Source organism: Pinus tabuliformis, chromosome 4_1 (assembly GCF_031772625.1).
Source record: "Pinus tabuliformis cultivar Carrire ecotype Pingquan chromosome 4_1, CPIR1, whole genome shotgun sequence".
Lineage (NCBI taxonomy): Eukaryota > Viridiplantae > Streptophyta > Pinopsida > Pinales > Pinaceae > Pinus > Pinus tabuliformis.
Window position 1 is genome coordinate 787,054,960 of NC_142303.1, and position 11,976 is coordinate 787,066,935.

Sequence of the window (11,976 nt, forward strand, 5' to 3'; positions counted from 1 at the left end):
GGACTACAGGCACTAAATTGAGGAATTTAGGTCATAAGCGCATGGAGGCAAGCCTATGCATGCAGGTGGAGGCCTATAATCGCGCCCTTTCCTTGTTGTGCATGCAGTTGGGGTGTTAATTAGTCAAAGAAAAACGAGTCCAACTCAGGGATTGACCATCTGGGTTGGTTTGTAGGCTTCTGAGTGGTGTGAGTAAGGTTGTCAATTTGTTATCCCTACTTCCACAACCAGAACTTGGAGGTCGGGTCATGTCATAGTATCACTACACTTCACATTTACCCGAAAGGCTTGTAAAAGTGGGTAAATGTGGGGAGGGGCATGTTACATTGTTAAATTAAATTTATAACATTTAATCTTAAATTTGTACTCCCTTCTCCTTTATATTTATTCAATTTATAAATTCCTATTCCTACTGTTTTTCATTCTCCTTATTTATATCTTGATATTTAGTTATATAGTTCAATTAAATTCATCACTTAATTTCATTGATTCTAGTCTAACCCCCCCTTTTTATCCCTTTAATTTTCCTTTTCACCCCCTAATTCTCTCATTCTATTTTATTATTTTAATATTTTAAAGTTGAATAATTTATTTTTATTTTTATTAATTCTTTACTTTGACCCTTTTCTCTTAACCACTATTTTATTAATTTAATAATATTTTTAATGGCTAGTCGCCAAACCTTTCTCTATTTAAAGGCTTCAAAGTAGTTGTTTCTAATCACTCAATTTTCTAGTCCTTGATGATTGCTGGAGTGTCCACTCGAAATGTTGGATAGGATAAAAAATCCTTCACACAATTCTATCCGAAAAATTCTCTCAGTATGAACAATGTGGAAATCGACACTCTCTCAAGGTTATTAATAATTTGTATATATTGTATATAACTTAAACTTTGATAACTTCTAAAACTTTATATATATATATATATATATATATATATTCTAAAACTTTATCTATATATATATATGTATATTCTAAAACTTTATATATATATATATATATTCTAAATATATATAATTTTCTTATAAAAACAAATACAAGAAATTTCTAAATATATTAAAATGAATTTGAAATATTATTTATACTAAAAATAAATATAAAATATTAGTATTAAAAACATTTTTTTATTGGCTTTACAGTTCAATAGGAGGAAGATGTTGTAGTGTTCGCAAATGAGTGTGGAGAATCAGTAACTTTGAAAGATTAGTTGTTAGTATTACACCAAATACAACTATTTCATAAATGCCACGAACAAGCCAATTACAACATGTAAACCCACACAGTTAGTTACAAAAGCATTTAATATGGTTTCTCTAGTTAATATGGCCTCTCTGGGTGCAACCACACATTCAACCACTACCTCAAGGTGCCCCCATGGCTCAAGGGAAACTCTCAAAAGAATTGAACCTTATTGAATGGTGAAAAACTCTTCGTTTTCCATCATTTGGTCCAACTGCTTTGTACATTCCAAACATATAATTAATAAGCATATAAAAATGTAATAAATTTAATTAATAACCATATAATTAAATATACAAATATTTTTATATACAAAGAAATGTGAAATAAAAAAAATATATATATAAATAGTAGCTATAAATTAAGATCCATTTTACGATACAAATTAAAAAAATGGTTGATATCAACCATTCTATTTCATAACTTCATATTTAAATTTAATTTACTAGCAATTGTCCCAAAAGGTACAAAGAGAGGCCGATAGGATTATTAAATTGAAATTGTTGAATTTTTCTAGAAGAGATAATTGGTTTGTGGGAAACCTTGTTCTCTTGCACCGAATCATTGTGCGATTATTTTTCTTTAGATGTTTTGTTTATATCAGTGAGCATAATAGCAAACCTATGACCAGAACCAGCTTTACAGTGGAAGAAATCAAAAAAACCCTTAACATGAGCATGCGGCGAATTGGGCTGAACTGTGCAAGGTCCCAGATACAACCCACACAATCCAGGGTTCCCAACGAAGGAAGTTGCATTGAAGAAAGTGAATTGGCCACCATTTGGTACAACAACAGACTATATATGTACATGTTAAAATATATATGTATGTTGAAAAACTATAAAAACATGCATATATCTAACCAATATAAAGTTATAAACCCTTCGGAATAGTATAGCACCTCAAATCATGGTAAGAGAGAGAACAAACAGCGATGGCAATTGCACTTTTGTTGGACTTGTACTAGATGGAAATATAGAATTCCATTTTTCAACTTGATACACAGGAAAATCCCATTTATATTTTATTTCTAATTTTGTTTATAAATCAAAGTCTCTATGCCTGTGGTAAGTAGGCTCTATGATCTTCATAGCAAAGCGCTCCTGGTTGTTTGCAAATCAAACTATGCTTTATATAAATATAAATTACTGAAAACCACAAATACAAGTTGATGATATATCCATCATCTTCTGCCAAACCTGCACCAAATACAGTGATTACCAATATAACCACATTTAAAGTTGTGGTTGATGTGATAACCATGTTTGATCAGCCGGACATGGAAGTTTGAAGTCTGTGCACAATACTTCCAACCAGAAATATGAATTGTTCTCAGTGAGTTCAACGGATAAGTTGAATACCTGAAGTCATGATATAATAGAACTTCTATAAGCTAGCCTCAATACATGGCATTCTATAAAGACATTGAGCCATGGATACATAATATACTGGGGATCCACCTCTCTATGAAGAAGCTGAATGTTCCTTGACCTCCTCAATCATCCTCAGAACCTGCCTTATTGTTGGCCTTCTTTGACCTCCTCAATCATCTTCAAAACCTGCCTCATTGTTGGCCTTCTTTCTGGAGCTGGAGCTATACAGGCAACTGTTAGATCTAGAAGTATTATTAACTTATCCTCAGGGCAGTCAGTGGAAGAGACAGAGCCATCAATAACACCCGATTGAAGTTCTTCTGCTCGAACATAATGAACCCATTTTTGTAGATCCATGGCTTCTCCATTGAGGATGGACTGCAATGGGATCTTGCCTGTAAGAAGCTCAAGTAACAGTACTCCAAAACTGTAGACATCTGCTTTGGGTCCCATTCTCTTGTTATATTTGAGGCATTCAGGAGCCTTGTAGACTAATAGGGCTGTGTCCTCAGCTTGCTCGGTGTCAAACACGATAAGGCCATAGTCTGTAATACAAGCTTCAAAATCCCCTCCTAGTAGAACATTGTTAGATTTGAGGTTACCATGAATTAATCTGGATGCTTGATGCAGGTGGGCCAAGCCACGGGCTACATCTTCAGCAATCTTGAAGCAGGACGTCCAGTGCAGAGGCTTCCCCTTTGATTTTGAGCCTGAGAAACCAGTCAAATTACATAAATCAGACATGGAATTCCACATACAAAGTTGTCTCTTTGAATTAGATGATATTATATAATTATATAAACCCTGTGTAATTCAATGATCCCCATTAGTTTTGCATGCAATCCTTATTGAAAGGGTAACTCTTCAAAAAGTTGGCCTTGACAAGTCTTACTGGCTTGGTCCTGACTAGAAGTTTAATCCCCCTTAACCAGTTAAGGTTGTGCCAGTGAAGACTTTCTGGGTTGATTGTGACATAACAAGCAGTCCATTTCCTTGGAGAATTGCATATGCTGAGTTTAGACAACCATCTTGGGCCATTATAAACCTCTCTTCTCAGTTCATCACCTCAAATTATGTTTTTTGGTGATTTTCTGGAAACACCTATATTCATTGTAGTTTCATATCAGTTTTCTAAATATGTGGTCTGAAAGTCATGTTATTAGAAAAGGATGACTTATGACAACACCATATAGGGTTTCAGATTTGAGACTTCTGCGAGATGAGTTCTGTTGATAAATTGTCTTGGGATACATTGCATAGTGTTATTAGTGTTATTCTTTTTTCTTCGACCTTTGGAACCAACATATGTGTCTCATCCTGATGATGATCGAAACATCGAAGAAAGAGAAAAATCCTATGCAATGGATCTGGAAACAATTTATCAACCATATGGGGTTTCAACATATTGGCAACGGTTTAAATCCTGAGAATCAGTATTCAGACTACAAGCAAGCTGAGGGTGGGGGATGATTTTGAGCTTTATTTGATTAACTAGTTACAAACCAATTTTTTTAAATTCACTGCAAGTTTGTATTATTTAATTAAATTGTCTATATACGAAATTGGAATTCTGATATCAGAGACCCCCAGTAACGAAACTAAGTTAATGGGACTGGAATATCTCTGGTAGACTTCTAAGGGAAAAGAAAATAAAATAAACAAGCAAGTCCAAATGATACCCAGAAAGAAAGCCATAGAGAACCCTTCAGGTATAAATGAAACCTAGAAAGAGAGCCATAGAGATTGCCAAATGGTCAAGGGAATGGGATACAAAGAGGTCCAAACCCCAGCTCCTAAGGACAAATAATCTGTTAATATCTGTGATGTGTATTGTGACCTTGAGTTTGTTATGATCTAAGGGTTCTCAGAGCACAGAGGGAGACTCCTAAGGTACTTATTTTTATCCAGAGTCTATTTGTATGCTGGTCTATTCAATGCCGAGCTTGTATATTCAACACAATTGCAACTCGTCAACATGGATTGCAAGCAATAGTAAAGATCTTGGGTTCAAATAGATGAGAGCAATGTTCAAACCCCATGGAAGACATGAGTGGATATCAGGCTAAGAAACATAAACCATGGACAAAATAAAAATGCTCTACTTCTATTTTGACAGCTTGAAGAGAAGGCATTTAGAAGGAATTATGCACATACCGTGTATGAGAGAAAACAGGCTTCCATTAGGAAAGTGATCATAGACAAGAAGCCTCTCCTCCTTGTCCTGGAAATAAGCTCTTAGAGAAACTATATTCTGGTGTCGAAGCTTACCCACCATCTCCATATGCCTCTCAAATTCATCCCTAGTCATCTTGTTAGAATTCTTCAATCTCTTCACAGTTACAGTCGTTTTGTTCTCCATCAGAGCCTTATAAGTAGTCCCCAGCGTGCCTCTACCCATAATTTCAGCAGATGCGCGGAGCAGATCCTCCAAAGTGTACATTTGAGCTTCCCTACCGCAGAACATAAGAACCCCACTCCGCTGTTGCTCATACTGAAGGCTCTTAGCATCAGTATTAGCATAATACAGATCAGAACCAGTTTCCTCGATCGAAAGCTTCTCACCTGCAACGTTTTCAGCCTCATCCCCAGGCTTCTGCTGTCTGTACCTCTTACCATAAAAGCTAATAAGGAACATCATGACAATCACCCCAACAATGGATCCCGCAACAATTCCTGCTATTTTTCCCCGATTTAGCCTTTCATGCCTCTAACAGTTGGCCTAAAAGATTGCTCCATTGGCAAGCTTGTAATAATAGGACTTGGAGAAGGGGTCACTACTCCATTAAGCACGCAGGGCCTGGGCAATGGGCTCCCACAGAGCCCAGGATTTCCTGTGAACGAAGAAGCATTGAACATAGCCAGAACTGTAGTAGCCGGTATTCTTCCATAGAGCTGGTTATTAGAGACATTGAATACTTTCATGCCAGACTGATTAAAACTCCTTCTTTGGTTGAGTTAAGTCATCTTGTTTACCCATTGAACAATATCTACACCATCTCCAAACTCCCCCACCGGCCTTCTACCAGTGACTAGTTCCAGCAGCACTACTCCAAAGCTATAAACATCACTCTTTTCATCTACTTTCAGCGTGTATGCATATTCTGAAAAATTAACACAAGAAAAATACTGTATGAGAACTTACATATAAGCATTCGATCCATCAGCAGCCTTCATCTAATTGATTCTCTTCAGAGAAACATAGGGCATGGAAATTTCACATTGAAATAATATTAAAGGCAAGGAGATAAGCTTGATTGTTTACCTGGAGCAATGCAACCATAGGAACCTGCAATGGAAGACATACATTCCAAAGCCCCAGAATCCTGCAAAAACTTTGCAAGGCCGAAATCGGCTACATGGGCCTCAAAATTGGAATCCAAGAGAATGTTGTTGGACTTTACATCATGGTGTATTATAATCGGGCTGCAATCATGGTGTAAATAGCAGATCCCTTTAGCTCCCTCAACAGCAATCTTGTATCTGGTAGCCCATTGTAAATGCCCACCTTTCTTGCTGTGCAGTAACTCTCCCAGGCTTCCGTTTGGCATGTACTCGTAAACAAGCAGATTGATTTCTTGATTTGAGCAAAACCCCAACAGTCTCACTATATGGCGATGTCGAATCTTGCCCAAAGTCTGAATCTCTACAGCAAAACCATGGTCGTGAGAAGACTCTCTTCCAATCCCAGGCAACCTCTTCACTGCAAATTCCTCATCGCTCCGCATCGAACCCTTGTACACAACCCCTGCTCCTCCCTTTCCAATAATATTTTCCTCTTTCAAACACTCCAAGACATCTTCACAGGTGAAGTCCAGCCTCTGGAATGTTGTTAGCTTCCAGGATCTTGAAGCATTGCTTTTCTTCAAAGCCCTGGCTTTGATGATGGCAGCAGAGGCAAAAACCAGTGAGCATAATAGCAAACCTATGACCAGAACCAGCTTTACAGTGGAAGAAATCAAAGAACCCTTAACATGAGCATGCGGCGAATTGGGCTGAACTGTGCAAGGTCCCAGATACAGCCCACACAATCCAAGGCTCCCAACGAAAGAAGTTGCATTGAAGAAAGTGAACTGGCCACCATTTGGTACAACAGCAGACAAATTATTGTAGGAGAAATCCACAGAAGTCAAGCTCTGCATCTGCTCTAATTCATTAGGAATGCTTCCAGAGAAATGATTCCGCGAGATATTCAGATAATTAAGGATGCCCAGACTGGTGATTGTGGAAGGAATTGGGCCACTCAGATTATTCCTACTCAAATCTATATATGATAAAAAGCTTGCATTAGCTTATCCCATTTGGGATTTTCCCCGAGAATCTATTGTTACTGAAATCCAACTTGCTCAGTTGTCTCAGTTCATTAATCTCAGTAGGAATAGGTCCTGTGAATTCATTTCCATTAAGCAAAATCTCTGTTAAACCAACGAACTTACCTATAGTCCAAGGTAGGGGTTCGCTGAGCATATTAAGAAAACCTTGGGCAGAAGCCTCTTTAATTAGTAAAATTTAAGGTTATTACTACACCGGGTGGGAATCGAGCTTGTGACCTTCATCGGAGGGCCCGAAAAAGATCCTGTTCTAGGCTTCTTGAAAGCCGCATTGGAAAGCTCGGCTTGATCGCTGCTTCTCTTCTGTTCAGTAGTGCACTCTCCACCTTCATCAACCTGCAGAAGCATCAATAGATATAAATAAAGACAAGAAAAATGCAAGAGAATAGTAAGAGGTATCTCAGCTCGGCGAGTTTGCCGAGCTTTGGCGGCAAGTTACCGGTGAGGCCATTTCCGTTGAGGCCCAGGTAGTGGAGACTCGTCAGGTTTCCGTAGCAAGCGGGAACCGAACCCTAGAAATAATTTCCGCCGAGGTGGAGGTACCGGAGTCTGGCCAGTGACGCAACTTCCAGAGGCAAGGGGGCGGAACCCAAATTTTACGCGCCACGTGTCAACCTGAATGCCCCACTTTTCTCTGCAAAGTTCACGCCACGTGTCGACCCGAGAATGAAAAGGACGACGAAACTCTGTTTCAAAGGAAGGCCTATCGGCCTAATAAGCATCTAAAAACTTAATACTTAGAATAGGCACTCTCTCTTCACCCACCCCACCTCCACACACACACACGCATAATCTAATGCTGTGCACATCACATGAAAAAAATAACTTTAAAAAAATTATAAAGCACGTCAAAGAAAAATGCCAAGTAAGAATTAAGAATATAATATTTTTATATATACAAATGTGAAATTTATATAAATATGAATAATATTATTAAGAATCATTATAGATATATTTTAATTATCGATCTATCAAGTGTCAAGAGGAATAAAACCTCTAGAGGTGTAAACCTTTTGTCAAGTTTGCACTCAAAAAGAGGTTTGCATATTGAGAAATTTGATCCTTATCAACACTTGGTAAATCCAAAATTAAAATAAATTAGACTGGTATTAAAACAAATTTAAAAGATTGGAATTTACTATAAAACAATGTTGCTCCTTATTGTTTCAACAATTGTTTGACTTGGGTTCTTTAGTATCTCTGCAAAGAAAAAGGAGGGTTGTTTTAGCATCTTCATGGAGTGTTCAACTAACATTGAGAAAGAAGAGTTTAATCAACATCCTGAACACCTTACGGCCACCATGGAATACATTCTAGCGTTATTATCCAGACAGGGGGAGATGAGGTTTGACAAAATCCAATCCAAATTAGCTTTGTTGTCAAAGAAAATTAGCCTATTGCAAACTAATATGGACCGCCTTTAGATGAACAACAATTTGATGGAACTTTGCATGACTCGATTGGAAACATTGTTTGGGAAAGATGCATTAGGAAGGGGAACCAGATACAAAGGAAGAGAGGCAACCAAGGATCATCTGATACTGGCTTCTGGCCTACTTATGGAAGGCATTGTGGAGAGAGAGGGTGTGGCTCCTACTTCTTGGCCATCAAGGCAGAACAATGTGAACATTGATGAAGCAATCTTGGAAATTGGTTCAAATAGCTCAGGCTAACTCTTTTTAGTTTTTATATATGTTATGCAAGTACATTTATGTGCTAGGTGTTTTTTAGAAAGTTTATAAATAGTGTCATCTCAGAGACGAGATATGTAGTCAATGGAGAAAGTATTTGAGTCTTTTTTGGGTAAATTTGAACTTAGTGAGAAAACATTTTATTTTAGATGTAAAAGGTTTTGACCTTGCAACCATATTGAAATGAATAGAAAAACCTAACCATTTCGTTTAACAAAAAAATAACAAATTTAAAATATTATTTATATCAAACCTTATTAATAACATCATTTCAACCTTAACATCATATTGTTATTTTGCAAATTTGTTTCCCATGAAAAAAAACACATCTAAACCTTATACATTTCTTACTATTTACAAGTGTTGTAGGGCAACATAGTCTTTGCCATTGAAATTAAGGATTATGTTGCCACAAAATTTACATATAGAAGTTGCTAGCATGATACATATAAAACATTCTATGAAATATTTAAATTGATATTAATATAATATGGAGAAGATTAATATATATTTTTCATATTTGTAAACTAATAGAAAATGATTATAGAAATTGTTTTATAAAACACAATTGTATGCATATTTATATGACAAATTTTGATAATTTATATTTTCACAAAATAATAAAAATCTTTTAATTCAATTACGAAGTAGTAACTTCAGTAGGACTTGTTCAAATCACATTTACATTATGTACATATACAACTTAATGGATTTCACATTCATATATATCTAAATTACAAGTTTTTTAATAATGTGAAAATTGTGAAAAAAATTCTTAGGTTTCTTTGGCCTAAGCATTCAACCATTAACCATCCCATAACTTGTTGATATTTTGAAAAAGAAATGAAGAAACAATATCTATTAATGCTTCTTTGGTTTTTCTAAAAATGATCATACTATGTTTAATAACTTTGAAAAGTAATGGAGAAAGTAGGAATTCAAGTAGAGTGGAGAAGAACTACTTTCTAATTATATGATAAATTCATTGTAAAAGAGGATTCCAATAAAGGTGTTGTCAACCCACGTGTCAACTGAGGCCACAAATTCACCTGGAGAGTTATTTTTGGCCTAAATTCGACGAATTTTTTTTTTTTTTTTTTTTAAATATCTGATCATTGGAGTGTTTGAATTTATTTTTTTTATGGTGGAAATGGATTCAACACCATCAAAAACCCCCTAGGCACCCAAAATCTCGAAGTTTGACAATTGTAACCTAGATTTCCCAAAATTTCTACTAGTGTAACGTCACCCGACCCCTCATTTGATATTAGAGGAATGGGGTATATATATATATATATATATATATATATATATATATCAACTTACCATGCTCGTTGGTGACCCAAAGGCCTCCAATTTCCACAAATCTATGCCTTCCAAGTGGGTCTTTATGGGACGCGTCACCCCACTCACCCTCTCCCAGCGATTCCCAAACTCTCGTTTAGTCACCCACCAGCTTCTCTGGTTCAAGCTTACCTAAATGACGGGCCCCTCTATTATCTCCTCATTGGCCCTCGGCTTGTCTACCAATCACTGCCGTCACATATTCATTTTATCTTGGCGCCCTCACTTGAAGCACCATTGGAGTCGCCGATTCATTTTATCCCAACGCCCTCACTGGAATCATAGATATATATGTGTGTGTGTGTGTGTCAAGATGACCTGGCTGTGGGTCCTCCCCTCCGCCAATGGAATCCTTGTTGGTCTTGCAGGTGTGGCCAACACTGTCGACCTCATCACCCCATTCGATCCCTCCCTACACACTCCTAACAACATCCCTTTGCTATCCACTTACTTCACTCACCGGGTTTGCATGGATGGTGGGGCCACATGGTTTCCTTTCCCATTGGACAATAGCACCAACTCTCCTCAGCCACCGTGTCCACTCCCATGTCATCTTGCTCCCCCTTTCCCAACTCTCCATCATATGAGCCCTTGAATCGCTCTGGATAGAACTTTCAGGCTCTCACATCCAGGCCACATAATTTGATGGGCCATACCCTTGCATGACCCTTGCTCCTGACTAGGACGTGTGGCGACACTACCATGTCACCCCGCTCCCTTCTCCCTACACCCTATGTGAATACTTTGTGGTGAACCTAATAGGATTGCTTGTTAGATGGGTCTTCCTTTGTCCAATCACGAAACTCTCAGGTTGGCGTGTCTACCAGCTCATCTTGGCTCATCTATTCCTGGTTGGTTCTCATTTCCTCCCTTGAAAAGCTTCTAGGGTAACCCCTCCGAGCCATCTCAACATTTTCGCGACCAATCGCGTAAGGGGAAAATCAGTCGCACCAATAGGAGGATTTCTCAGCTAAGGCTTTGATTTGCGATAAGCCAAGATTGTCCAATCCTTTCTTATAAGTTTAGGGTTTGATCCCATTGTGATGCAACAAGTTTCTCATTCTCTTCCTCTGCCATGGTTCGATTAAAGGGCTTAGGCCCTGCCCCATGTGGCATCTCATATGGGGATCTTCACGATCACCCCAAACGTGAGTTCTGCTATTGCTCAAGCTTCCTAGAGCCAACCTTATTAACCATGGCTCTTCCTCAGAGGTCTTGCAAACCTCCAGATAATCTCCATGACTTCATGCCAATGTCAACGACTTGTTAAGGTGTTTCATGGTGCTACCCCTCCTGAGCTTAGATGAATCCAACTCCAAGGAGTTCTTGGCCTCCCTGCATTCCCTATTCTTTGACAGGGAATCCCATGCATGGCGACGTAAGCGCTTCGAAGTCTGTAACCTACCACGAGCTTGGCATGGACTCCTAAGAGGTTCTCACCTTGTCGGCCACCTGCCGAAAGTGCCAGAATCCATATCGAGCCTGTAAGAAACTCCATGGCGATAGGCAGAGCCTTCCGTTGCCTCACTGGTGACACTAGGATGCCAACGAAAGACATCTAGCTTGCTCATAATGCAAGGTTGAAGGTTTTTTAGGTAAAGATGATGATTTCATTTGGCCCTAATGGAAACATCCCTCAATGTTAATGCAATACCTGTCGGGCGACAAGGCAACTTGTATCTTTAGTAAATAAGTGGATGTCAGCAAATGCAGACACTGTTGTGCAAACACTATTTAATGTGACTTTTCATTTTAATAAAGGGTCTTTGATCCTACCGTTTCAAGTTTTATTCCGAGCTCTTATGGCTTTTTCTGCGGCTTATAATATGGCCTTGCATTCCTTTATTATTCATTTATGTGTTGTTCTTGTTACTATTAAGCATTTCATTCGACTTAAGGTTTAGTTCAATGTTATAGCTTGGTTATTATTATCATAAATTTTATTACACATTTGTGCCTTTGTTGTTCGATGATCAACACCTGAAGGTTATTCACACAA

At 37.9% G+C, this 11,976-nt stretch overlaps 2 protein-coding genes across 2 annotated transcripts; both read right to left on the reverse strand.

Annotated features, from left to right (window-relative positions):
- Positions 1-2,109: 2,109 nt before the first annotated feature.
- Positions 2,110-5,318, reverse strand: LOC149178552 (inactive leucine-rich repeat receptor-like serine/threonine-protein kinase At1g60630). Its single transcript, XM_089423663.1, has 2 exons — positions 4,883-5,318; positions 2,110-3,324 (listed from the first exon to the last, which is right to left on the reverse strand). The coding sequence occupies exons 1-2, from the start codon at positions 5,250-5,252 to the stop codon at positions 2,759-2,761; spliced, it is 936 nt and encodes a 311-aa protein (XP_089279789.1). The 5' UTR covers positions 5,253-5,318; the 3' UTR covers positions 2,110-2,758.
- A 225-nt stretch (positions 5,319-5,543) lies between these two features.
- LOC149178553 (leucine-rich repeat receptor-like serine/threonine-protein kinase BAM1) lies at positions 5,544-7,253 on the reverse strand. The gene is made up of 2 exons (XM_089423662.1): positions 5,877-7,253; positions 5,544-5,715 (listed from the first exon to the last, which is right to left on the reverse strand). Exons 1-2 carry the CDS (start codon positions 6,751-6,753, stop codon positions 5,570-5,572), a joined length of 1,023 nt encoding a protein of 340 aa, XP_089279788.1. The 5' UTR covers positions 6,754-7,253; the 3' UTR covers positions 5,544-5,569.
- Positions 7,254-11,976: the final 4,723 nt, after the last annotated feature.